Source organism: Sturnus vulgaris, chromosome 8 (assembly GCF_052056855.1).
Source record: "Sturnus vulgaris isolate bStuVul1 chromosome 8, bStuVul1.hap1, whole genome shotgun sequence".
Classification (NCBI taxonomy): Eukaryota; Metazoa; Chordata; class Aves; order Passeriformes; family Sturnidae; genus Sturnus; species Sturnus vulgaris.
The window spans coordinates 19,499,354-19,526,584 of NC_142250.1; the positions used below are offsets into that span (position 1 = coordinate 19,499,354).

Consider the following 27,231-nt stretch of genomic DNA (forward strand, 5'->3'; position numbering starts at 1 on the left):
AGCAGGGAGGGGAATTTTTCCCTTCCCACCAACAGTTCTTCTTGACAAGGTACAAGGACACCATTTTATTCCCAGCTGTCCTTTCAGGCTTAAAGAAGTAGTATGGAGAAAGTTGTGAAGACACATAATAATGCAATTGGTATTGCTGTTTTGAAGGCAGTTCTGGAGACCAACAGTCTTCACCAGTGAGGAACACAAGTAGAGTTGTCATGCTGAAAGGTAGCTTTATACACACATGTCCTTTCAGAGCTCTTCTACACAGCCACTCACAAAATAAAAGCCACACCATTCTGTTGTTCAACATTGGTTGTATTTAAGAACTACACTTCAGAAGGTACCATGTGTTTGTCACACCCCACCCCCTGCACACACACCCCTAGCAGAGAACACACAGCTTCCCAATACCATGGCAAGGGGCATTGAAAGCACAAGGTGAAAAGGGAAGGGGAGGGGAGTCAGTCCATCAGTGCATTGTAAATGAGCTTTCACAAAGTCAAGTGCAGCAAAACCTGTTCAGACACTTTAAAAGTTAGACCTTTGGCAAATAAAAGGAAAAAAAAACGATCCTAAAAGTTCTGTAAGTACCATTCTCTCTCCACATGGGATATGAACTCCCACCCTGAGCTTCAAGAGTTGATGGTGTCTAACAAGCAGTACTGAAGACTACCATGTGCTGAATAAATAGCACAGAAATGGGATACAATTTGAGTGTCTTTCAACAAAGGGCATGTGCCCAAGATTCCTGGAAAGGTCTTGCTTTTGGCCAGTCAGAAGCTTCTTCCCCAGTTGTCCAAAGGCTGAGCATTGATAAGCATCCAGCTGAGTCACCTTAGTCTGGATCTAACCACAGCTCTGGAGAGTCTGCAACATGGCAGTCAGACTACTCAGTGACATGTATTTCTTGAACAAGGACCCTGTAGCTGCCAATAAAACTTCATTTATTCTGACCAGTAAAGCAGCCAGAAAACTTGCCTCAGGACCTCCTGTATGAGAAGCCTTTCACTTTTGTGAAAGACAAGCCCACTACAAGTGGTGCATGAGCTGTCCCAGCAAAAGATGGGACCTGAGACTAAAGATGGAGCACTTCTCAAGTAGTATGTTACACTTTTATCAGAACCCACATCAGAACAAGCCCAGCACAACAGGGAAAACACTGGGAAGTCTCAACGAAACAAATTCTACACTTTCTGGGATGAGATACGTGGGCTATGAAACAGCTTCTCCCAACTCTTAGCTCTTGGGAACCATCACAACCACATAAAAAATACAAGACCTCTGCACCACCCCCAAACCAGGGACAGCAGTGCAGCACACCTCAGGGAATAAAAAGGCCAGCTTCCACAAGAGCCTAAGGCTTCTGCATGGAAGAGGAGAAGGAGGAAAGCAAAGTGATTTTTCAGAGTGATTACTGAGGACTCAAACAGAGGCTTATCTGGTTCCTGTGCTCTGGTCTTGTCACTTCCCAGTCTGCCATGTCAAGTCCCGGAACATAAAAAGGATCAAGATAAACTTAATCACATTTAAACAAAAAGCCCTGAACTCTTTCACATGACTGTACAAGGAAGAGAACCACACACTGGCATGGATTTAACTGATGGACAGGAGCCACACAAAATCACACAAACATACACACCTGTGCGCAGCCACACACACTTGAGTTCTTGCAGTTTCAGTAAAAAGGGCACTTTCCTGTGTTAGTCTGAGGAGCCAGCACCCCTGGTGGGGAGAAGTGAGGCTCTGTACCTATCTGACACTGCATTTTGACAGCTGAGCTCAGCATCCCTTGGAAATTTAATTTTAAAATGTGGCTTAATCATTCAAGACTAGGAGAGTGCCCTGGCATTTATGCATCTCCCTTCATAATGCTACATCTCCTTTTAACCATACTGCAGCTTCAGAAGAGCAGGAGAGAAGCCTTCACTCCCCAGAAAAAGCTACCAGAAAGGAGATTTATCTAGACTCATACAAGACAGATGTTATTTGGAGAGCATAGGATTTGGTGCTCACACACTAGATAATTCATTCTGATCTCTACCCTGTACTACCTCCAAAGCGTAGATGTCTTAGGCTGAAGTAACTGAATCATTTGTCCAGTTGCTCAACACACACAGGCCATCTCACATGTTCATTTCCATTAGTACAAAAAGGTTCCAGAGCAGGGACAGGTCCTCTAACAACACAGGACTGTGAAACCTAATATTTCCCACCTTATATCCACTGCCGGCACCAACACACAAACCCAGCCACGAGGTCCAAACCCCATAAGGCTGAAGGAAACAATATTGCTCCTGATTATCCTCCAAGCTCTTCTTCATATGCCTGAAAATCCTGAAGTAACACATCCAAGTGCCAGAAGCCATGCTCCTTGTTGTGGCAAACAGGGCAGAGGGAAGAAAATAAACAAGTTAGTGAGCATGAATCCAGCTTCCAATAAGTGCAGACTCTTTCTTGGGAGGTTCAGTTAGATGAGAGTGGAGGATGAATAGGGTACTAATGGTTTTGCAGTTCCAGTAGCCCCTTTACTGTAGTGGGGTCAGGATAGGCCAGGAAACCCATCAGTCTGTTAAGTGCTGCGTGCAATACTAGCGCTCAGTATCTTCCATTGCTTGTGAACAAAGCAGCTCCAACATCCGCCAGGGCACCAGGCATTAGTCATACCGGCCCTTAATCATCATATTCAACAAGGGACCCACCTGTTCAAAGCAAAAACAGGTCATTAGCCAGGACAGTTACACAGAAATGTCAGTGCAGAGCCTGTTCCTTCTGCATCACAGAGCCTGAGATACACCTAATCACTTTCAAAGTATTTTCTAGAAAAACACTGGGGCACTCACGAACACGTTCTTAAAACACCCTACCAAAACTGCAGGGTTCTCTGTCAACATCTGACTTCAGGTGACACCAAAACATTCCATCCAGAGTGGAAACATGCCTGAGACATTTCCACTTCCTACCCAACATCTGTGATTTCTAAGTAGATGCTACTAAAGAGAGTCAATAGTCATTATGGGTTGCTTTTTTCAGGGCAGAGAAGGAACACTGTCACTCACTGAATCCTCTCTGATCCTTGGGGTCAGTAAGAAGAGGAGCTACGACTGATGATTTTGCTAAGGTTTTTTTTTTTTCAGTCAAGACCACTCCCACATCTCAGCACTGCCTAATCACACAGGGAAGTTCAGAATGCTATGGCAGTAAAATGATCTCAGGGGAGAGGCTAAAGAGGAGTTTCTGCACAGTGGCAAGGATTACAAACCATGAAAATACTTCCACTTTCAGATGATCAGATCTTCAAAGGCATATTCTTAGTACCTCAGTCTTTTTAGACTTACTAACTCAGTAGTACCTTACTACCTTATATATCAGATGGTTAAGACTGCAAAGCATTCAGAGATGAGCAAGACACATATTAAAGATGAAGCACATGACTTAATAGAGGAGATTCCTGTTATTTAAGAGACTTGGATTCAACAGGTAAAATAGTTCCATTTTTTTCACAAATAATGGGCATTTCTGCACAGAAGGCTAAGGAGAGTTCGGAAACAACACATTCCTGGAAGTACCTAAAGTCAAAGTACCCTTTTTCCCACATACAAGAACAACTACTTCATTGTTTGAAGTGATCCTTTCCAAAAATATAATTTTAAGAGCTTGCCTTTTTGTAAGCAAATGACCTTCTGAAGACTGCAGGAAGAACCAGCAGAAGAGCAATCCTGCTTTCTTCCACCCTCACTGTGGCACCTAGAGAGCCAAGTAGCTGTCATCTCAAGTTTTGCATTATGCCTTAACAATTTCAATAGCAGTGAGCACATGGTTCTTTTCCTTACCTCTTGTGGATTTCCTAAGGCTTCTCCCAGCATCTTCTCAATGTTCCTCATTATTGCCACTTTCTGATGAGCCTTTAATGGATACTCAATTCTCTTTGGGGTTGGGGCACCCTGAAATATCAAAAAGAACTCATTTGCATGCTTCCATATTGGCAGCTTATTCCACCTTCCCCCAGTCACCCAGTTCTTCACACACACAACTCTGAAGAGGAAAAAGTAGTTTCCAGAAGCAAAGGACTTGGTGCCATGAAGTTCTCATACTGACAATGTGTGCCAATACATCTCTACCTGAAAAAATCCTCTGGGATGGAACTATGCAAGCTGTGCTTGTACTCACCTTGTACCAGAAGTTCACAGTGATGGTAATCCCCCCATTCAGGAGAGACTCAATGTGGTGCCACCTGCATGGAAATCACATAAAAAAAAAGAAACTATTGCTGTAGCTTATAGTGAAATACCTTGGATGATGAGTTCAGACAGCACTAGACATGCCTTGCTGTATACCGCCTGCATCAAGACCTCAGAACTTCTGGAAAGCTCTCCTTATTCAAATAAAGATCCTTTTCTCACACATGTTAGTGAGTACATGTGCAAATAATGTGGTGTCAGCGAGAATTACTATTTCTATCCAACAGACAGGAATTAGAAGCATTTTGGCCCAAGATATCAAAGAATATATCACAGTTGCTGGAGAAGTAAAAACAAAATAGTCTCAGGAGCCAAACCAACACTAAGTAGAAAACATTTTTAACCTCTGGTTTTTATCACAGTGCAGCCCTGCCATCCTTCTTACCAGTACATAGGTATGTACAGCACATCCCCAGGACCCACCACCGTCTCATAGCCAACCACATTGCGGAAGTTCGGAAACTTCTCATAGTCAGGATTGTCAAAGTCCACCTAATAGAAGAAAACATTAAGAAACTCAGAAGAACTTCCTGCAATCAGAGTCCTCATTATTGGCCCTCAGTGTCAAATCATCCTGGTCTTCCCAACACGGCTTTTATATTCCCATTTGTATTTTAACTTCATTGTGAGGTCCTGCAGTACCCTCCAAGTACCATATAGGTAGGAATCTTGCAATTTGTCTGTCAGAAAATCTGTATTTGACCAAGTGATCAATGAAACAGAACAGAGAAGGTAGCAGTAAGAAGGTTTTTATGGCCCTAGCACTTGCGAGTTGGGACCAGACATAAACAGAAAACCACTGGTCCTTCCACCAATGCATTCACCACTTAACAAATCTGAACAGAGGTTTTGCAAAAGCTCAGCAAGTGTTTTGCAGCTTTAATTCCAGTGCAGCTTCCTCCCACCTAGCATCTTTACAAATGCCCATTTTTGGCATGGAGTAGAGAACAGATCTGCTACTCTCACCTGGCTTTGTCTGTCGCATGGATGGTGCACAGGATAAGGGTAGAGGCATTCAAACTGATCAGGAGGAAACAGGATACACCTCTTGTAACCCTTAATCTGAGCAAAGAAGTTCTGTTGCTCGTCATAATGAGCTGGTGTCACATTCCCTACACAGAGAAAAAAGATAATCAAGACACTCTGATGCACAGGTATGAAAGAGAAGCAAGTTATATTCCTTGCTAAAGACAGAAAATATACTCCTACATATTCAGAAACTAAACAAGGAAAATGACAACAGGAATGTTACAAACTGATCACTCTATTAGTCAGCCTTTATTGAGCAGTTGCTACTCCACTTAATTTCCATTCTAAATCCATACTCAGCAATTTATGCTCTACAGGATTAGGATTTCCAGCTTGTTTCAGTGAACAGCAGATGCTGAATGTTGATGGGAAGCTTTTTTCAGAAAACACTTCGTTTAAGTAACAAGTTGTAGAACAGACTGTCAAAGATTATTAGTCTAGAGAAAAGGAGTTCAGTGGTCATATTTGAAAAAAAGTCCTAGAAGTTTTGAAAGAAAACAAGTATACAATCTCTGTCCCTGGAGCTCCGAGTAGCACCCACTCAAGTCTGATTAACAGTGCTTGACTGTTGCCACTAGATTTTAAATTTAATCAAATTTTTAAATACAGTGGGGTGTTTTGCATCCCTCACGACTGTTTTTCAGCTCTTTGCCAATTCAGATATTACTCTCTTGCACTGCAAGAATTAAGATAACAGTTAACCCCATAATTTCATTAAATAGATCATACAATCATGCTGCTCTAAAGATATTCCTTTTTCCAGCACATACTGGTTCAAGACAATGCCTTGGTTCTTGTGCATAACCTGTTAATAGGATTTTAGTGGTTATATGGCCCGTAAGGAAGTGTTGGTCCACTGATTTTGTATTATGTTCTCTGAGCTAGTAAAACAAGTGCCAAAGACAAACTACTGTAGGTTGAGTATGACTTGGTGCAAAGGAGAAAAAAAACATCCAAATTGTGTAACTGGGCAATTATAATTGGTATGTTGGCCACATTGATTAGAGGCCCTCCCACTTCACAGAATGGTGTGCATTTCTTGCCCAGATTTTGAGATTACTTTCTAAAAGAATGTTCTCCTTGTCAACAGCCTAGTGGTACCTCTGTCTTCTGAGGCACCTGCCTCTAAGTCAGGCTCCACATGGATTTGGAATTTTATTCTATCCAGATACTTTTAGAATTTACCCATCTTCAAGTTTCCTACGTCCTCTAGCCTTTCAAGAAAAAAAAAATCAGGTCTTAATCAAAAGAGATTTCCTCCTTACAGGGTACTACCTCAAATAAGAAAAAAGGCTTCACAAAATAATCAGATTTCCTCTTGGGCAGACATTAGACATACTCAGAAAAGTCCAGAAGTCTAACACTGTTCAACTTGCAAACCTTTCTGCATTTTGAATCTGCAGGCTTCAAGCTTTTTAAATCTACACTGCCCGAAGCATGCAAACAGTAAACAGATCTCAGGATATGATTAGCAGTTACTGGAAACACAGTCCCGCCAGCATGACACAGAGCTTTTCCATGAGCACATTACATTCAGGCATTCACAGTACATCCCTGGCAAAACACAGACTTCATTTCCTTGTTTCCTCTTTATAACCCAAGTTAAGGTGTGACAGTAGTCTCCTCCCAATGCAAGTTTTAAACTACCTCCTCTGAAAGAACACACAGAAACTAGGGGAAAATCCATTTGAAAGACCTTCTGGAACTGAAATGCAGAACTGCTGATGGAATCTTCTCCCTTTCTCCTCCAATCTGAGGAAGCTATTTACCTTCCATGCCAATAAGAAGCAAGTTTGAAGTCAGTTGACCCCAGCCACGTTTCCCTTGCTGCTTGTTAATCCAGTTCCAGTTGAAGCCAAGGAAATCCACCACAATCTTCCTTCCAACTGTGTCATTCAGCGTTTGCTGTAGATATAGCCTGAATTGTCCAAGAGAGAAAGCAGAAATCAAGTATTAAGCTTTTCATGAACACAGACATACACTGTATCTTCAGAAAGATTTCAAAATGGAGAAGTACTTCCTAGAAATTCTGTTCTACCACTACAAAGCTTCAACACCTGTGGAAGGAAATAGTTTCAGAAAGTTCCCAAATTTTGCTGTACGGTTTCCCAGTACAGAAGAGAACAGATCTCAGTTCCACTTGAACAATTACAAGGGAAAAACATAGTTTTAAGGAAAAACAACCCTCTCACAGGGCAGGAGGAAGGAACTTTAAACAGACTGGCCATTATCAAATATGTTCATGTCTAATCCCTAGATGAATACCACCCCTCTAACTCATCTGCAATATCAGTTACCTCCCGTAGCAGAACTACATTAGGGCAAAAGAGGGCTCAGGAGTGCCTGGACATTTCAGTATCAGGTTACTTAAAGCCATGTTTACATTTCGATATAGAGGATCAGAGGAATCAAGCATCTGTACCAACAATCACAGTATTACAGACTGCTGTCTGCAATGCTGAAAAAAAAAACAACGCATTTTTAAGAGCAAGGACTGCCTTCTCTCTTGGAAAAAGCACACCCAAAGCTACGAAAGAAGAGAAAGGCACAGATGACAAGTGGGCATGGGTACAGTGTTGCCTCCAATTAAGACACAATTAAGCATCAAAGTAAGCTCTTTTAGAGGCCGGTGACTGAAAACACTAAAGGTTTAAGTACAGCTGCTGACAGTTATATTCCATGTCCACTTGAAGCTCCTCTCAGTAACTTACAGCTCTGTTAGTGGCACAGGCCATCACCACTAGTACACAGCAAAACCTGACCTCGTATTTCCCAAAGAGGGTTAGCTCCAGCTGCCTTGGCATTCTATGGGAAAGCTTGAATGCTGTAAGCCTGTACCTCTTCATCAGACAACAAGCTTCTCTAGCAATACCACAGTCTATAAAAAAAAAACCTGAGGCTTAATTCTTTCTCTATACAAACCCTGCCTCACATAGAGGAGGAAATAAATAAATAAATTCCCACAGTCAGTGTGAGCAGTTTGTTTGGTATGACTTTTCTAATAAGGTAAAAAGGCTGCTGTCAACTAGAAACCCTGCAGGAAAAGCAGGATTATTAAAATGAAACAAACAAAAAGTCCAAAAAGTTCAAGACACTTTAATCATCAACACCCACTGAAGAGAAAGTTAGCTCCTACTTAAGTCAGAAGAAAGAGAGAAGCCTCCACACTCCACATATAACTTACCTCTCAGCCCCCCCTTTTTGTTGTATTTCTTTGAGTCTGTCGACAAACTCGGCAAACTTCATTTCTTCCCTACTTGACTTGGGTTTGAAGTTCTTAAAATTGGCCATTTTCTTCTCATCGTAGTACAAAAACTTGTGTGTGCTGGCACTATACACTGAGAAGTCCCCATTGCCAATGTTTTCCTGGAGGTAGTCCAGGTCCCATTTCAGAGCAGGATAAACCAGATTCGTATCTGTCAGCACCACTGGCTCCTGGAGAGAAACAGGAAGTTTATTGATTCAAAGACCTCTTGAACTTAAGAAGGAACACATTCAACACTGCACCCACAAAAACTCCCTTTCAAAATGGGGAATTGGAAAAGGCATTTGATGTACTCATATGCCTTGATCTGAGGAGAATACCGAGCAAGACATGATAGTTTTAAGAAGTTTTAAGAAGGTGGGGGCCTGGGGTTGCAGTAAGCTCCTGGTAGCAATGGGACAGATTGCACTATCTACTCAGCCAATCTCTCTCAGCGAGGTTAGACAAACACCAGCTGGCAACACTTCTGGGCCTGTTTGGTCCTGCCACGTAGCCAGGAGACACAGTAGATTCTGGCTGGTCACTTCCAGCCTCAGCTGTGAAAGGGTAAATGCTAGCCAAAAGATCCCTCTGAATTCATAAACATCTCTTTTCTCAGAGGACTGAAAATAACCAGCCATCAAAATACTGACCATCTCTTCTACAGCAAAGAAAACACAACCATTACAAAAGGATGACAAAGGACATCGCCTATCTCCTCATCTACCAATAGTAAGCAACCTAAGCAAGGCAGTGCTGCGTTCCCAAGTTGTGCATACACAACTTCCCTTCTTGCAGACTTTCCTTAAAAAACCCAACCACCAAACCTACCAAAATGAGACCGAGCTGGTACACAACCAATACAAGAACCACCACTGCAAGGGAACCTTTAAATCTGTGGTCACTCGCACTTAGAAAACACTATGTGCGCAGGGCTTTACACAACGTTCTCACAACTTCCATCCCGACAACAAAGCGCTTAAAACAAACGTTTCCTGCGAATTTCACAACTCAACGCTGTAACACCGAAGAAAAATATCCACTACAGCAGACAGGAGCGGGATAGCGGCTATTACGGAGTCCGCCCGGTACCCCGGACGGACAGGGCCGGGATGAGGGGGTGTCTGCGCCCGGGACCCCCCTCACCTCGTTCTCGATGAGTTCCTCGGCGCGGGGGTCGCTGTGGCTGAGCCGAGGGATGGGCCGCGTCTCGAAGGAGTAGCGGCGGAACTGGGAGTCGCTCCAGCCAGGCCCTGCCGCCACAGCCGGGCCCTCCCGGCAGCCCGCGGCCGCCGCCGAGGAGGAGCAGGAGGAAGAGGAGGAAGAAGAAGAAGAGGAGGAAGAGGAGGACGAGGCTGCCGCCATCGCCGCCTCCACCGGAGAGCCCGTACCACGGAAGCCGGAAGCGGAAGCTGCGCACCCATGGCAACGCCGGAAGCGGAGGGCGAAGGCGGAGGGCAGAGGACCATAGAGAGGGAGGGACAGAAGCGGCGGCGGCGACAGCGCCCCCGCGCGGGCGGAGGCTGCAGGGGCTCCGCTGCCCTTCGCCTGCTGCCCCTTTCCAAGGCTCTCGGCCGCCCCTGGGAGCTGGGAACACCCGCTGCAGAAATCAGAAAGAAAGGATCGGATCGTCTCTGCAGCCTCATTCCCGGGCCCCGTGCCGCCCCGCGTGCCTTCAGCCCCTTCCCCTCAAAGGCGGCGGAGCGAGCGCAAGCGCTGCCCCCGGACATTTCCATTGCCCTGACGGAAACAGCGCTGCCCGCTGCCTCAGTCTGCCCTCGGGAAATGAACGTACTGCGGAGTTCTACGCCTGCAAACGAGCAGGTTAATTAACGCTTGCTACAAAAAAAAAAAAAAAAAAGGTAGCACTGACTGCCTGGTGTAACCAACACCCAGCCTGTGAGGGCGACTACATCATTTTAGCAGGATTTCATGAACTGTGTGACTGAGGCTGGAGCTATTGAATTATTTTCTTACTGTATGTTTATTATGTGAGACGAAGTCTACATTTGGCTTTTAATTTGCAAACAGCGAGAATGATGATCGCTATTTCCCAAGAATGCGTGCCACATTAGGCATCAGCTCTGGAGAAAATTTTGGTCACTGGCATTCAGGGGTTTCCATCTTACAGTAGCTGGGATTTGTTATGCCTGCACAGAGCTTTGCCTTTGTGAGAATAATGCAATATGAATGCCCTCTCATCTTCTAAATCTACAGCATTTCTGCTGTACAGGTTAGCAACATTTTTTACGGTGTATTTGCAAATATATTTGGGTGCTTAGGAAAGTTGAAACATAGCTGTGGAAAACTCAAACATACTTCAGAAAATGAAGCTGATGTAAGAAGTAGCTGACCACAATCCAAGCCTGCAGTGAGGCCTGGGCCCAAGTCAATGGGAACCTGGGTCACCACTTCCAGTGCTGTCCCCACTCTGCTGTCCCCAGAGCACTGTGGGCTGTAGAGGTGAGATAGGCACCAAATGCTGCTCCATGGAAAACAGCAGCAGCATCTGCACAGGAAGGTTGGACTCTGAGTTAATAACTTTATTAGATAACTAGTAACTTCACTGCATACTCGTTTGTAAGGGAGTTGGCTGAATTAAGATACCATCCCTAAAATTACATCAGTAGGCCTTTCTCTGGGATAAGTGAAAGGATCCTGTTTTTTATCTGCAACAAAGCCCCCCTCTCAGGCATGCTATATCTCAGATATATTTTTGTGGTTCACCACTATCTTCAATTATTAGGTTTAAAATTAATGTTGTTATTAGAAGGAATAGCTTTAATGAAAAATTGTCTGTGATAGTTTTTGAGCTGCAAAGGTTTATAATGTAAATCGTTATAGAGACATTACCCATTATGGCTGATGTGAATAACTGAAGGAAAATGAGTTCAACTACCACAGAGTTTACATAATGAAGTAAACTGCAAAATCCTTTAATGCTCATATTGATTTTATTTACAATAATACATTGCTTACATTTGAAAAATCATAATGCTAAATTAATATGTCATTTCTGCTGTCCACCTTCCCCTGGCTCCATGGAGATAAGACGATTACATTTGGGTATTGACTTTAATAATATTGATACTGATACAAAGGCGATTTGCATAACGCCGCCGAGCACAGCATCGATCCGATTGAGCATCGATCCGGCTGCTCCGCAGGAGGCTCCCCGCATCTGGTAGGCAGTTCCTGCCATAAATTCCCATTGCCCCGCTTCAGACGATGTCAGACAGAGCGAAATATCGCACCGATGCCTTTTCCGTCCATTAACCCCGTGTCACTATTACAACACCAGCGGCGATTAATTCCTGCCTCGGCGGGGGCCGGTGCCGGCAGCGGAGGCAGCCCCGGGGCGGCCCCGCCCCACGGACCGCCCCCTCACAGGCCCCGCCCCACGGACCGCCCCCGCAGGGCCCGCCCCCAAGGACCGCCCCAAGGACCGCCCCCTCGCAGGCCCCGCCCCAGAGACCGCCCCCTCGCGGGGCCCGCTCGCCCCGCCCCTGCGCGCTGGCCCTTCCCCGCCCATCTCCGCCCCTCCGCTCCTCGGGCGGCCGCGCCTGCGCGCTGGGGGCGATGGCGGCGGGCGCTCTTCGCGGTGTCCTCTGGCCCCGGGCGGCCGCCGGCCTCAGGGCGGCCCGGGCCGCCTTCGCGGCGCCTTTGGGGGCGCGGGCGGGTGAGCGGGGAGGTGGAGGCTGGAGCGAGGGGCCGGCGGCGGGGCCGGGATGTCTGGGGCGGTGGGCCGGTGGTTGCGGGGTCGGGGCTGGAGGACGGCGCGACCTCCTCAGCCTGGCTGTGGCTGCCGGCGGGGCCCGCGCCCATTGTGCCGCGTTGCTCTCCCGCAGCCTCGGAGATGTCCATGGACATGATGCCCGGCCCATATCCGCGGACTCCGGAGGAGCGGGCAGCCGCTGCCAAGAAGTACAACATGCGGGTGGAGGACTATCAGCCCTACCCCGACGACGGCCTCGGGTGAGCTGGGTTGGTGCCGTTGTTCCGCAGCCGGGAGCGGGCCGGGGCCAGGTGATGTAGGCTCGTAGTCCTTGGCGAATGCCTGGTTTTGCTATACTGTGAGCTTAGAGCTTTGAAGACACTTCAGTGTTTTGAAATAGGAACGAATGGAAGGGGTTAGAGGCCTGTGTGAATAAAACACGAGAAAATTCATGAGAGATACTTGAGAGACTTCGAGGCTAAGTGGAATTCTAAGTCTATAATAAAGGTTTCAGGAGATATTGAACTGTTGGGAAATACTTCGATATGTGCCAAGATAACTAGGGTTCCATATTTTAGTTAAGCTTGCATTTTCTTTCATCTAGTAGAGCCGAATAAGGCCATTTTGGGGAATGCCATTTGTTACGGTGACTGGTATCAAGGTAATTATTGTTGTGCTAGTTGTTTTAATGCATTTCAAAAATGTATGTGCATAAAAGCTATAAAAGCTTCTTTAGGCCTGTCTTATACTGTCTCCTACAAATTACATCTAAATGAGTACAGATTTCTTTATGTTTGGTCTTTTGTTTGTTTCTCATAGGTATGGTGACTATCCCATGCTCCCTTATAAGTCTCAATATGAGAGAGACCCCTGGTACCAGTGGGACCAGCCAGAAATGAGGCATAACTGGGGAGAGCCGGTAGGAACACCAGTCCCTCTTGTCAATTTGCTTACCAATGGTTTTGTTACTAAATTCTAATATGCACCTCTTGTTAGAGCTTTCTATTGAATCCTTTGTGTAATTTCATCACCAGTGCAGGTGTGTGTTGCCTGTGCAAGCAGGGACAGTCAGTTCAAGGCAAAGTTAGGCTATGGCCATCTGGGTTAATACTGTGAAATTGCTGAGAACAGTTAACTTACTACATATGAGAAGGGAGACTTCACAAACTTAACTTTCCCTGCAGGAGTAATTTTATTTGCCTGGTCGGATTCAGTACGAGAGTCTGGTTCAGAATTGTTTAGCAGAGAAGCCACCATTTGAATGAAGTCCTTTTAGTGCAATGGAAGTAGCTACTTGTGTTGTTACTCTAGGGCTTTTTTGAGGCAGACTTCATATAAGGACGTTCTCTCTAAAGGAAGTTTGCAGCATGTCCTTAAGATAAATGTGAATAGGTCATCTATGTTAACTTTGAAATTCTAAGCTCCTCAAATCCCTTTCAGGAGTAGCTCTTCTCTTAGTGCATGGAGTTTTTGTGAATGACTGCAATCTGACTGCAATTACTGAGCTTGGTAATTGACTTGCAATCTCTTTACTAAAAGCGAGAGTTTATCTAATTATGTGTGCTTAATATATCATAATAAAAGCATGTCAGAGCATTTCAACAAAGTGCATGTTGTAATGACTGTAGAAGCACATGAAAAAAGCCCCATGTTAATTCTGTGTTGTTGTAGTGCTTGCTGCAGGAAGGCTTGTGTACACAAGCGTTTGCACATGGTGTTGGCAATTGGGAATGAAGAGGACTATACTGTTGTATTCCAGGTTTCAGTGGATGCCTCTGTTTAGGCAGCTTTGATTTCTGCTCCTTCTGGCTCTGGGTTTGACAGGAAATGGCTCTGGGGGAAATAGAGCTGAGAATATGGAAGCAGTACTTGAGCTCCAAATTAATGAGTTCTCTGCATTTGTTAATGTGAAGGGTCACTATAGGCAGACCATGCTTGAGACTTTCCTATTTATACTTCAGGGCATTAGCTTGCTGCCAACGTTGCTCTTTTCCTGGAGTTACAGCAGCAGGTCCTCTCCCAGTTTTGAGGGACCAGCTTCTGAGTGTCATATAGTTCCCTTGAGAAAAGCAGCTTGACCACTCTTGATAAATGTGCAATTGTTTTCCTTTGTCCTTTAGATGCATTGGGACTTTGACATGTACACTCGGAACCGGGCTGATACATCCCCCACTGTCGTTCCCTGGCACACCATGAGCAAACATTTCTTCCTCTTTCTGGGCACAATGCTGATCATGTTTGGTCTTGGAGCGATCTACCCATCCTACATGCCTGTGGTGAGTGAAACCTAAGGGTAAAGGGAGGAAAAGCAGCTGTATTTCTTGTCATTGCCCATAAGAGTGGTTTTGCTGAAGATGAGTGATGGGTGTGAATGCAAAACTGCTGCTGGCAGTGGATGGGCCAAGGGATGTCCTGTGGCCTCATCTAGCCTGAGTTGTTCTCTTGACTGGCATGACTCAGCTCACAGATGCTGCTTCATAGTGAGCAGTCCCTGTTCACAGGGAACTAATTTGAATTATGCTTCTTACAGTATCCCATCTTTGGTCTAGATATTCTCCTTCCCTGTGTGTGCATCTACTCAAGTGAGATGCTTTAACTCGTCTCTTGCCCTGTGTTGTTAATTATATCTCATGAGCTGTATCATTTGGGAAATGTGCTATTGAAAACTGTATCTGAATATGCAAGCAGCTTTTGCAATATATTATCCACCTGCTGTGAGATAAAACTGTTGATTAAGATTAAAAGCAAGACCATCTTGATGTTTCTGTTAAAAAAAATTATGCAAGGAGCTCCCTATTTCTGAATTTACTTTCCTCATACTCTGATGTTCTAGCTGAAGCACTTAAGAAATAGAAATTTAGGTCATAAATTACAAGCTTTAATTTGGGTGGGGGTGGGATGGGATGAGACGTTTTCCTTTTACTCCTTAATTTGCTTGGTGAACGCGGTGAATTTGCCACTCTTTGTCTCTCCTTGTAGGGGCCGAAGCAATATCCCTTCAATGACCTGTATCTGGAGAAAGGAGGAGACCCCAATAAAAAGCCACCACCGGTGATACACTATGAAATTTGAAAGTTGTTCAAGTGCTACATTTCCATCAGTTTTGCTGGAGAAGGAAGCTTCTTTAGTGTTCACTGGCATATGTTAACACTTGTTCTTCAATGTTCAGCTGCTAATTGCAGTGAAATATATCAATGACACCTACTGTGCTAGTTGTCTTCTGTCAGTTTGAGAGGGCTGAATTATAGCTAATGAAATGGAGTGACATTTGCCATTTTTCTAAGTGGGATAGTATCTGTGGGGCAAAGTTATGAGTACGGACCTAGGACTGCTTGTCATTTATGTATCTTGTGCACAAGTATTCCTCACCTGTGCCTGTTTATGTAGGAAATACTGCCTGTATCCAAGGCATTTGGCATTTGCTTCTGGGAGTTGAACTGGATGTCACCGTATACTGTAAAATGACAGGCAGAAACAGACTGACAAGTGCCAGTCCTTGGGAGTCTTGTACTGTGTCTGTCCTTACTGGGAGCTGACTTTAATCTCTTCCAGGTCTAGATGCCCTCTCAGGTGAAGTCTGCACAACCAATAGGAAGCACTGGTGAGGCACAGAGTCTTGCAGTGTGTAGCTTGAAGCTGACAGCAGAGCTGTGTGGACAGCAGTTGTATGAAAAAGCTAATGAGCAAGTTCAGCTCTGGTCAGATCTGCTTTGATCCAAGTGCACAAGTGCCCATAATTGTTCCTTTATGGCCTGAGTTCATCCACCTGGCCTGGAGTTATATCTGACCCATGAAATCTACCTGTTTTGCTGCAAACCACTGGTCTTGGACTTCCTATAGCTTCAGCAACAGTTTGTTTGGGAAATTACACATACTTGCATATTAAGCTCGTAAACTTGTCCAGCTCCACTCTTAACATAGGAGATTTTTTCTTGTTGCTGGAGGAGACAGTACCTTTAGTACTGATTTACAGTGAATCTTCTCTCAACTCTGCCATGCTATGCCTTAACTCCACAGTTTAGTTGCAGGGGTGGGTGATCACAGAAGGTTGAAGGCTTGGGCTGCTCTACGTGCTTCCTATAAACTGGATGCTATGCTCTGCTCTCAGCACCCTGTCACAGCTCAGTTTAGTGCTTTAAGAGAAGCAGGTATATAAAGAGTGATTCATGGTTTTTCCATCTGTACAGATTTTAAACCTCGAATTCTGAACAGATTGTTTGCTTGGTTTTTTGTGTAGGGGTTTTTATAGGGCTATATGTTAAAGGGAATTATGGGATTGAACGCTAGGATGTAGTTTTATTTACACCTAAATATTTGTAACTCCTTTGGAAGTGCTGAACAATCAACATTCCTCATAGCTTTTATAGGCTGTCACCTTCTCTTCTCGTTAAAGAAATGCTTGCTTTTAAATTATAGTCAATGATGTTTTATCCCAAAGGGATTTTTAAGTGTTGTTTTTTGAGCTATGGAGACCTTAAAACTGAGTTCTGTTTTGCAGGGTAAAACACTCCTTAGGGATACATGAATCGAGAATTACCATTCCACAGCACTTACGTGACAGCACTATGTGCAATGTTATGAGAGTTGTAAGAATTTTCAAGTAAAATGAAGATGATAGAGCAGTAATAGGGGCCCTGCCTTACTGTGTGGGATAGTGTAGCACTTGCACTGAGGCAGGGCTAGGCTCATCCAGCTCAGTGAGCAGCGTTCAGTGCTGTTTGCTGCTGCCTGCTTTGGGGACTTCCAACCCCAGTTTGTTCTGAACCGTAGCTTAATTATGGTGTTCATCATGGGGAAGGCATAATGGGTTGGGCAGATATGGCTCAGAAATCCTAAAAAATGGGCTTTGTAATGTAGGCAAGCTTTTTCTTAAAGCAGGAGACATGTAAGGGAAGAAGGCCTGGGTCCTTCTGCATTTTCTTTTCCTGAAAATTACAATAATTTCAGAAAAATATGTTCCTTTCCCTTCTGCACGACCTCAGGATACATTAAATTTGTAGCTAAGGCAAAGTTCTGAGGTGGGGGGTCATGGCATCCGCAGCAGAACCCGGGTATAGCAGTGGTGCCCTTGCCTCCGGCGTGAACCACCCCGGACCGCTGGACGGAGCCGATTCAGGTGCCTTAAAGAGGGCGAGGCTGGCCGGAGCGCGGGGCCGGGTTCCGGGGCCGGGCCCGCGCAGGCGCAGCGCGGCGGGCGGGCGGCGCTCCGGGCTCCCCGCGGCCACCGTCAGAGCGCCGGGCTGCGGGAGCGAGCGGCGCGGGAAGCACGGCAACAGCCGGTAAGGGCCGCCCGCCCCCCGACCCGGCCCGGCCCGGCCCGGCCCCGCCGCGCCCCTCGGACACCGAGCCAGGGCAGGGGCCCGGGCTGGCCCCGCCCCGTCCCCCCAGCCCAGGGCTGCTGTGCTGCCCTGCGCGTCTCGCTCTCGAGGCTCCGCTCTCAGGTCCCGTGGCCCCGTCCTTGCCCCGGGAGCTTCGGCTCCGCTCTCTCGTCTCTCCTCGGCCGGCCGGCCGGCGGTGGGCGGCGAGCGGCCAGAGGATCTCCGCTGTGTGACCTGGGCCGCGGAGAGGCCTCTGGCGTAACCCAGAGCCCGTGTCTGACACCCGTGTCCGAGGTCAATGCTTTCCTCCTAGACCCTTGCCCTTTCTCACCATCCCAGGGGGTAATGCTGTTGTGCAGACGAGCACACTTGAGACGTGTGTGCAGTGCCATCTGAGCAGCGCTGAGGAATGGGCAACAGCTTCTGAAGCTGCGCAGAGCACATGAAGTTTCTTTATATACCATTGGAGCTGTCATGGAGGAATGTGCTGAGCCCTGCCCTGCAACAACCCCACCTTGCACACACCAGTGATTAGCTGAGATTAGCTGAGTGTCTCTCTGCCTTCTGTAATCGGGGTTTATAATAAGCACATATGAGACCAGCCTGGCTGTGGGGTGTTGGGGAGCTGCGGAAGGAGGGTGTCAGAATAGTGCAAATGGAAGGAGCAGTACAGAGATCAACGCTGGGATGTGGAAACTGCAGAGACAGTTCGTGTCTTAACCATTGTGTCATGGCTGAGGGATGTTTTTCAGGTCTTAGGGTGTCTGCTTGTCACCCGAGTGACCTTGGATAAATCTTTTTTGTTCTGCCCAAGTTTCACTTTTAACTAAGTGTGGGGAGGTCAGCCTATCAGGTCCTTTGTGTGCAGTGCTGGAAGTCCAGTATCAGTAGGAGCTGTTCAGAGAGGAATGTTTGGGTGTCCAGTGGCAGGAGGAGGACTGGGAAAGTCAGTGGGAGGGGATTTCTGATTGACAGTATTTGGGTGGTGCAAGAGAGAGAAGGCCTCACTGGAGTGCTATCAGGGATAATTATTATGATAGCTTTGAGGGTCAGTTAGCTCATGCAATAACCATGGTCTTATTATAGTGTACTGTAAAGCTGTAAATGTTAAGGTTAGCAAAGGTGAGGAATTTTTGCCTCTGACAGTATTGTTTGCATGGTCTAACGTATTTGGGAATTTTCACTGTTAAGCTGCATGCTCTCCTTAGTGGTGAGGTGTGCTGTGACCTGTCAGATTTTGCTTTGCAAACGTTGTTACCCTTTAAGGTCAGTGCAGGAAGCCATGTCTGAGGAAAGCTGTGGAGAATTGATGCTCCTGTCCACTCCCTTTGGGGCTGAGATTCATTAATATATTAGATCTGTAACCGGATGGATATCTGTAGAAGAAAGGTGAGGAATCGTCATGATTAATTAATTAGAAGTCCTGAGAAAAGCATGAGCTTTATTCGAAGTCCTGCCTGCTATTTTGAGAGATGACAGCAGGTGGCAACCTCTCCCTAAAAATTCTGTTGTGGAAGAGTTCAATACTTGCAAATTTTTCTCAAGCAGCCAGAAGAGTTTGCTAAAGAAGGGTTTTTTCCTTCCGTAAGGATTGTGAATCCTCTCCTGGAAACAAATATGCATAGTATATAGAAGGATCACTTCTCTAAAAGTAAGACTCAAATCCGGCTTCTTTTTTTTCTCCTTTCAAACTCAGAGCTCACTGACTTACGGAGGAGGTGCTGCTGTATCTCTCAGACCCTCAGCTGCAGTGGAGCTGAACTGCTCGGATATTCTTAAGAGACACTGTGATACTGTGATCTTTTAGCTTCTTATGCATCTTCTGTTGGCCTTCTTAAGTTTGTTGGAACCGATGCTGGTTTGCCTTTAGGGCTCAGGGACACACTGAACCTGTTCAATACTTCTGCAGTTGTTCTGTTGACATTGAGCCACTCTAAATGGAGTGTTGTTTGCTTTCCTCCATCTGGGTGGGTTACTATGACCAAGACACTTTACCTTCACATTCTGTTCTGACTTAAGTTTGTGAAAAGAGAACAGTAATGATGCAGTAATTGACTTTCTTATGTAAAACTCTCTATTGACAAGAAAAGCCAAACAATTGATCAGTACTGTTCCACACAAGTTTTTCAATTTATCTTTATTTGCACATTAAATGTAAATTATTTCGGGCATGCAGTCAGTCCAGAACACAGGTAGGGAGGGGGAATTTGTACCATTTATCCAACTAAGTTTGTGATAGTTGCACTTTTCACTGATTCCTTACCAGTTAATTTCCTATAAGGAAGACGTCTCTTGGCCATTGTCTATTAATGTTCATAGGGAAGTTTCTCTCTCACAAGCCAAGAAGCAGTGAGGCCTGAGTGTACAGCCAGCTCCTACAACTGATGGATTGTAACTGGAGGAGGAAGAGGCAAGAAAGGGACTTGTAAGGAGCATACCAGCTGTCCTGCCCCGCCACGGTCGTGGACCCAGCTAGAGCCTTGTGCAATAGACTTGCTAGAAGATTCACCTAACTTCTGGGGATATTTTCACTCTCCTCTGCCAATGAAGGGAGAAGACCTGGACAGGGTTTCTGCAGTAGTATGGGAGGCATGAGTAGGTGCTAGAACATCTTGAGAGATGCACTGAAGAGAGAGTGTGGTGGAACCCTAGTGACTACCCCACAAAGTGTGTACTGGAAGACTGGAAAGTGAGCTTTAGAGATTTGTTATGGTAATGAGGAGACGACCTTTCCACCTGTATTCGTAGGGGGCATGAAGAAGTAGTTGCACTTTTTTTAATTGTACAGGAGTTCTGTTCAGATTCTTCTGGGCCTTAACTAAGTTGGGATAAGCCTGATGTGAGAATAGCAGTTGGCAGTTTGAGCTTTGGGAGATACTGCTGCAGACTAATGCTAAAAAGCATTAAATAGATTCTAGTCAATCAGCGTATCCTAATAGTGCATGGGGGAGAGAGAGAGGGGATGTCTTTAACTTCTGACTCATAAGGCAGAAGAAACCTTAAAAAAGGTGTAGAATTATTAGCTGGGAGGTCCAAGCCCAAGAAGTAATGCTGACTAAACCTCCCCCTTGCGTGGACCCCAAGAGGCCACAGTTTCAAACAAGCCCTGCATCTGAACAGAGGGCCATGTGATGCAGGTTGTGGTTTGCACAAACACTGTCAAGTAACCAGGAGAGGTTACTCACAGCAAACTGACAAGATGCAGAGGGTTTTGCTGTGCTGCCTGCTGACAGTTTTACTTTATTCAGCATGATATCATCTGTTCATACAGTTCTGTTTAGCTAAACAGCAGGGCAGCCAAGCTGGAAAAGTGTAGGCAGCGTTCATGAGAGTGACCCCACTAGCCTGTGAATATCCACGCAGCATTTATGATACTTAGAAGGCGTGTTTGTGGTCAGGAGTGAGCACTGGGTGTTTTCTCCTTTGTAAGAATAGGATCCTACTCAGAGCAATAATTATTTGTATTGTATTCACTTGTCTTTATATTCAGTTTTGCAGCCTCCTAGCTGCCTGCTGTTGATATTTGATTTTCAATTAACCTGCTACATTGTTGACCTACTAATCTCTCTCCAGAGACTTGGGGAAATTTTGTTCCCGTTTTACAGGTGTCCCTGGATCTATCCTGAGTAAATAAAGGGCTGCTATCAGTGCTGAGATTGAAACCCAGTAGTAACTAGTGGATTGCTTTTTCTCACCTTCTACCACTTGCTGGCTCCAAGAGAAAGTAAAATGATTTTTTCCCTTTCATTTTTTGGAGGAGCAAGAGCAAAGTACATTAACTGAATTGCACTTTGTTTTCTGTCGCCACGTCACTTTTCTGCTTGGAATTTGGCCTTCCCTGAGATTCCTTCTTCTCTCTTTTTGCTTATGTATGTACTGACATTAGCTTGTTTGGAAAGAGCAACTAATGCTAGATGAAAATACATTTGTTTAAATTAATTTCTGCAGCTGGTTTAAACCAGCCTGCAGTGAAGACTTGAGTATGTTGATTTAGATCCCCTTCTTTTTTTGAAACTCTCCTGTAACTGGAAGATATGAAAAAGAGAGCTATATATGAAAGAAAATCTGGGTTCAGACACTGGGATTGGGGGGTGGGGTGTTAATGTATTCTTAAATATCCTAATTCATTCTAGTAAAACTGTATTTGCTGCCTCAGGAGGTGGAAATTAACTTCACTCTCGAGAGCAATGTGTTCTCATCATGTTTCTGATGCGAATATTTTCAGGTCAACCGTATCTCTCTGTTCTAAACTCTTTGTGACATTTCTTTCAGAATCTGGAAAATGAAGCTAAAAGAAATTGAGCGAACAGCTGTGCAGGCGTGGAGTCCGGCAAACAACCACCCTATTTACCTAGCAACAGGTAAGGTCCTTCACTAATTGTGAATATTGGAGTATAAATCACAGAAAAAAATTATGTAAAGTTGTATGGGTTTTAGCTTTCAATAGTTTCCACCTTGATGCTCTATGGAAAACTTACAAGCAATATACCAAAACTATTATAGCTTTTATTTTTTTAAAGTAACTGGTGGAGAATTACTTCTATGCCCAACTTTGACATTTTAAACGTGATTTTTCAAAGGTTGAATACACGATTTTTTGATTTCTAATTAGGACTGTATGGACTCCAACACTGTTTGCTATTCTGGATTGCACACTTCCTATGCCTGTGGGGGAAAAAAAGTTGATTCAGTAATGTTTATTTAAAGTCACTTCTACTTTTCTGTCTTCAGTCATAATCATGTAGCTTGACAATCAAATACTATAAACCTCTTCTCCTTAAAGTTGCCTGTTTTGGTTAATATTCCATTTTCAGTACTTTTGCAAACCTTAAATTTTATTTTGTTGATTTTATTAATTAATCACTATTCTTATAGTAATTTTATTTCCTGAAGCAAAAAGTGAGTCCATTCACTGAGTTGGCAGCAGGCAAGTTTTTCTGTGTGGAGCTGACAGCTCCTGTGGTTTTGTTGGGTTTGCACAGTAAGGCTCTGGTAGCTGGTGGCTTCTGTAAGAAGCTGCTGGAAGCTCCCTCTGTGTCTGCTGGAGCCAATGCCAGGTGGCTTCCAGATGGACCCACGACTGTTTGAGGCTGAGCCTGGCAGTGGCAGTGAGAGCACCTCTGGGATAACTTAGTTAATAAGAGGGAGAAAAAATGCCCTGTATAACTGAAGCACAAGAGAGGAGTGAGAATATGTGAGAGAAAAAATGTTGCAGTCACTAAGGTCCATGCAGAAGGATGGGCTGGAGGTGCTTCAGGTGCCAGAGCAGAGATTCCTCTGCAGCCTCTGGTGAAGAGCTTAGTGAGGCAGGCTGTTACCCCCATTGCCCATGGAGGTCCATGATGCAACTGATACTGAACTACAAGCCACTGTGCTGGAGCAGGTGCATGCCAAAGGATGTTGTGGCCCTGTGGAAAGCTGGAACAGGCTCTTGATAGGGCCTGTGTCCCCATGGAGAGAGGACCTTATGCTGGAACAGGTTTCCTGGTAGGACTTGTGACCCTATGGGGGACCGAGGGTGGAGCAGTCTGTTCTGAAAGACCACCCCATGGAGGGGACCCACACTTGGATCAGTTTGTGAAGAACTGCAGACTCTGGGAAGGATTTGCATTGGGGAAGTTTGCAGAGAGCAAGGCCAGAGTTTTGGTTGAACCAAAGGTCTTGGCTTCAGTTTGCTTTAGATCAGAAGCTGTGTAGTTTCATAATTTGTACTGCTTTTTAATATTCCTATGGGCACTTTCCATGCTGTAAGCATCCCTGTGGTAATTGGGGGACAGTTTGCCTGGCAGTGTCCCACTAGGCAATGTTAAATGAACTTGTAGCTTTTCTTTTATAAGAATAAGGAGAAAGAAGGAAGCTACCAGTCTGTGACTGCTAGCTGTCTGTGGAGGCTTGTTTAGTTGGTTACAGTTGAAGAACTTATGCTGTAGAGTAGGTTTACAAAGTCTTATTTAGACATGTCATGATTGAGGAGCAGTATGCAGAAGTACTTGGGATCATAATTGTAGCTGGATTTCGTGATGTCATTGAATTTGTAATTTAGAGAAGAATTTAATATCAAAAGCCATAGCTGCTTGGAGGAGGGTGCATGAGTTGCACCTGTCCCAAGAAAGAAAGTTATCTGTGTAACAGTAACCTTGGTGACCAGAATTTCTTGAAGAACTTTTAATTTCTTTCAAAGTCTTTGTCATAATTGTTGATTCCTTTCTGTGAGGTGTTCAGACATGTCCTCTTTTGAACTATTACAACACCAAGGTTGTGTTGACTATGAAGAACAGGTTTTCAGTGCCTTACTCTTTTTGTATCTTGTGCTTTTGATAAAAATGCCCACTTGTGTTGTCCTTGTACTTCTGCTAGGAACGTCTGCCCAACAGCTGGATGCTTCCTTCAGTACAAATGCCAACTTGGAAATATTTGAGGTTGACTTCAGGGATCCCTCCCTAGACATGAAGCAGAAAGGAGCACTTCCTGCCTCAAACAGGTACTAGAGGCTCATACTGGTATCAATCAATGAAACTGAAATGGGTTTTCTGGTGCAAGAAATTAGAGGAGGAGATAATGTTTACAGCATACAAAGTGATCCTTTAAATCAATTAACTTCTCTTCAGAAATGGAGCATTTTTGTTGATACAGATCATATTGGATACCAAAGTAGAGCAGTTGGACTATTAGAGAAATCTGAAATTACTTGTGTGGTAGTCAGTCAGTAAAGACATTATGTATAATGTGAATTTGCTGGGGCTAACAATATGCCCTGAAGAGACTATAAAGAGAGTGAAACTTACTTTTCAGCTTTTTAAAACAAGATGATTTCTTAGGCTCATCAGTGTGGGTGACATCTGCACCCGGTGTAAAACCCAGCCTGGATTTCTAACTAGCAGATTTTAAAGGATGTAAACATATTTTTCAGATAACAGCTCTGGAAATGAAGGTTTGTAGATCTCTTAACCAATTTTCAATAAAGTGTAGGCTAGAGGATTTCACACACCAAATCCCACATAAGGTTCTTAGAGTTTTAAACAAACAACAAAACAGCCAAAAAAATAGAGACAAGCTCTTCTTTATAAGTTCCCTTGAAAAGTCATTGGAAGGGATAATTTCTTTTTTTGCATGCAAGAGCCACGGTCTTCTTAAAAGGGAGATGATTGCTTAAAGTGCAGACTGATGGATATGTTTGATAGGTTGAAACATGGATGTGGGTGTTGGTAATGAAGAGGTTGTCTTGATTTCCACCAAACATCATAGCCAATGCCAGCTTTATTTCCATCTTTTTTTAGGTTTCATAAGCTGATCTGGGGGAATTTTGGCAATGGGTCTGCAGAGTCCTCTGGAGTGCTCATTGGTGGGGGGGATAATGGAGTGCTGACAATGTACAGTGTGCAGCGCATCCTGACTTCCAAGGGCGACCCCGTCATCGGGCACACAGAGAAGCATTCAGGTCCTGTTCGGGCCCTTGACTTCAACCCTTTTCAGGTGTGTAAAATTAAGATACCAAAGGAGAGTTAACCTCCATGTTAGAAAATACATTCCTTTATGTATAGATTTATTAAGTGAAGGGACAAGTTTTAATTTAAGAGGCACAATAGTTGTGATACAAGGCTGATTTGAGACTCCGATTTGTGTTCTGTTAGAAGTGACCTTGTTCAAATCACTTACCTCTCTATAAAAACATGTCTTATTATAAAAACATGTAATATTTTTCCATGTCAAACCACTGCCCTTTTGAAATTAGAACTTCTATTTTTTTATTTGTTCAGTTGGCATTTAATTCAGTGGAGCTCTGATCATATTTGAAAGGACTGCAACATAAATGAGGAGTGAACAGAATATGGTTATTATGGTAGCACAAAGGCAAATGGAAAATTGTCTGCAGTTGATTGTGTGAAACTTGCATCTTCTTAGAAGAAATGTCCTTGGCACCAGGATGCAGGGCAAAGGCTCAGATGGCCAGAGGTGGTGGCGTCCATACCTGTGGCAGAATTTCATCATGATGAACAGCCGCCACCTGCACAAAACAGACAAATTTTAAATGTGTCTGTACTACACCACAGTGGATGGCATGCAGGCCAGAGATGTACTTGGTTTATAATCCAGTCAGTATTTTTATGCATGCCAGTGGCTGTGAAATACAGCTCTCACCTCACTTGGGAAGATTTTTGGGGGTTTTGCTTCCATTTATTTTTAAGAAATCTGTAAGCGGGAATCTCGGATGAACGTTTTCGTTTTTTTTTTCCTACAGAGTAATCTCTTGGCTTCTGGAGCCAATGATTCTGAAATTTTCATCTGGGACTTGAATAATTTCAGTGTGCCTATGACTCCAGGGACTAAATCACAGGTAAACGAGTTTTCCTGTGGACAATACTCCTGCAATTTTTTATCTCAGTAGGCAAGACAAAAAGATGTGTGTGGAGACATCCTAGCCTAGTCAGTCTGTGTAAGGGGAATGACTTTGAAGTCTGTCAGGAGAGAGATGAATCAGAAGAGACTGAATGGTTTCATTCTTGGAGGTGGAAGAGGTGTTGTAAAGGGAGGGGAGATAGACTGGCAGGCTCTGGAAGGATGCACTTTGCATGGATGGGTAAGCTCTTTGTGGATTTGAATCAAGTAACTGACCAGTTTATCTTGTGATCCAGCTGGGGCATGTGTGATGGATTAAGAAGGTTTATTGGACCTTCTCTGAGGAATGAATTTATTTCAGGCTTCAGCTGAGGCTTTTCATATCTCATGAAAGTCATATCCCTAGCAGAGCCAGTGAGCCATTAAATGCATCTTAGCTATTGCTCCCAGATAATGTTTCCCAAGTTTGAAGAGGAAGAAGTTTCTGATCTTCTGATGCTTATTATATTCAAGGCAATCAGTTCCTGAAAGTAGAAAAATCATAGTAAATTTCAGTAAAAGCAGGCCAGTTTTTTTCTCCAGTAAGTCTCGTTTGTTTCCTTGCCTATGTCCTGCATTGCAGCAGGTACAATAACAGCAATTAGCCATGAATATTTAATTGTCCATCTCACTGCATTCTTGAAATGTTGCACAAGTTCATCTGAGAAGTTGGAGTAGAAACATATATATGTGCTCAGCTGCAGTTCTCTCTGGAGTGATTTATAACACATTTAGCCAATGTAGAATCTAGTATCTGCACCTCAAATGCAAAGATACTTTTCCAGGTGACATTCCCCCATAGAATTTTACCATCTACTGTACTCTGAGCAAAGGGCTTTCCCAAGTCTTTCTGGTTAGTGCTGCTGGTATTTCCAGTTAGTTGATCAGCAGTTGAAGAGAGGAATCTATGTATCATCAAATCCCTAATCCCTCAGTTAAAGTATTGACAGACTCCTGTGGTTTGTGTTCCCTCACCTTGGTAATAATGGATGTGTGACCTTTCCTGTCTTGTCAGCCTCATGAAGACATCAGTGTGGTGTCCTGGAATCGGCAGGTGCAGCATATCCTGTCCTCTGCTCACCCCAGCGGCAAGGCTGTGGTTTGGGACCTCAGGAAGAATGAGCCCATCATCAAAGTCAGTGACCACAGCAACAGAGTGAGTGGAGAAAAGGCTGCATTTCTAACTAGCTTACAGCATGCCACATGTGACTACAAAGCAGCGACACAGACTCTTGGGACAAGTGGTTTTATTCTAGGAGCTGTTGGAACTAGTTCTCTTGTAGATGTAGCATCAAAGCACCTCTTTTTATTCTTTCC

At 44.5% G+C, this 27,231-nt stretch overlaps 3 protein-coding genes across 5 annotated transcripts in view; 2 read left to right on the top strand and 1 right to left on the bottom strand.

Moving 5' to 3' along the window:
• Positions 1-291: 291 nt before the first annotated feature.
• Positions 292-9,923, bottom strand: HIF1AN (hypoxia inducible factor 1 subunit alpha inhibitor). Of its 2 annotated transcripts, XR_015805146.1 has the most exons (9): positions 9,652-9,921; positions 8,446-8,696; positions 7,031-7,179; positions 5,199-5,344; positions 4,618-4,724; positions 4,162-4,225; positions 3,825-3,935; positions 3,653-3,738; positions 2,557-2,693 (listed from the first exon to the last, which is right to left on the bottom strand). XR_015805146.1 is itself a non-coding variant. In XM_014875372.2 (8 exons), exons 1-8 carry the CDS (start codon positions 9,868-9,870, stop codon positions 2,649-2,651), a joined length of 1,092 nt encoding a protein of 363 aa, XP_014730858.2. In that variant the 5' UTR covers positions 9,871-9,923; the 3' UTR covers positions 292-2,648. The 2 variants fall into 2 exon arrangements, 1 of the variants encoding a protein (XP_014730858.2); XM_014875372.2 differs by lacking the exon at positions 3,653-3,738 and having other exon boundaries at positions 292-2,693; positions 9,652-9,923.
• Positions 9,924-11,980: 2,057 nt separating this feature from the next.
• Positions 11,981-15,425, top strand: NDUFB8 (NADH:ubiquinone oxidoreductase subunit B8). The gene is made up of 5 exons (XM_014875370.2): positions 11,981-12,184; positions 12,354-12,480; positions 13,040-13,139; positions 14,341-14,496; positions 15,200-15,425. Exons 1-5 carry the CDS (start codon positions 12,085-12,087, stop codon positions 15,290-15,292), a joined length of 576 nt encoding a protein of 191 aa, XP_014730856.1. The 5' UTR covers positions 11,981-12,084; the 3' UTR covers positions 15,293-15,425.
• Positions 15,426-17,430: 2,005 nt separating this feature from the next.
• The window catches only part of SEC31B (SEC31 homolog B, COPII component), a 35,053-nt gene continuing 25,252 nt past the window's right edge, over positions 17,431-27,231 (top strand). For both annotated transcript variants that reach the window (XM_088169050.1, XM_014875367.2), the window contains exons 1-6: positions 17,431-17,499; positions 21,811-21,899; positions 23,896-24,019; positions 24,816-25,011; positions 25,778-25,873; positions 26,930-27,070. In XM_088169050.1, the coding sequence (XP_088025176.1) occupies positions 21,821-21,899; positions 23,896-24,019; positions 24,816-25,011; positions 25,778-25,873; positions 26,930-27,070 (636 nt within the window). In that variant the 5' untranslated portion in view covers positions 17,431-17,499; positions 21,811-21,820. The remainder of the gene's footprint in view (positions 17,500-21,810; positions 21,900-23,895; positions 24,020-24,815; positions 25,012-25,777; positions 25,874-26,929; positions 27,071-27,231) is intronic.

Coding starts and splice junctions, on each gene's coding strand:
- HIF1AN (XM_014875372.2), bottom strand. CDS start 9,870: ATGGCGGCAGCCTCGTCCTCCTCTTCCTCCTCTTCTTCTTCTTCCTCC. Junction 7,180..8,445: donor CAAAAAGGGGGGGCTGAGAG/GTAAGTTATATG, acceptor TGGACAATTCAG/GCTATATCTACAGCAAACGC. Junction 4,226..4,617: donor CTGTACATACCTATGTACTG/GTAAGAAGGATG, acceptor ATTTCCATGCAG/GTGGCACCACATTGAGTCTC.
- NDUFB8 (XM_014875370.2), top strand. CDS start 12,085: ATGGCGGCGGGCGCTCTTCGCGGTGTCCTCTGGCCCCGGGCGGCCGCC. Junction 12,185..12,353: donor GCCTTTGGGGGCGCGGGCGG/GTGAGCGGGGAG, acceptor GCTCTCCCGCAG/CCTCGGAGATGTCCATGGAC. Junction 13,140..14,340: donor GGCATAACTGGGGAGAGCCG/GTAGGAACACCA, acceptor TTTGTCCTTTAG/ATGCATTGGGACTTTGACAT.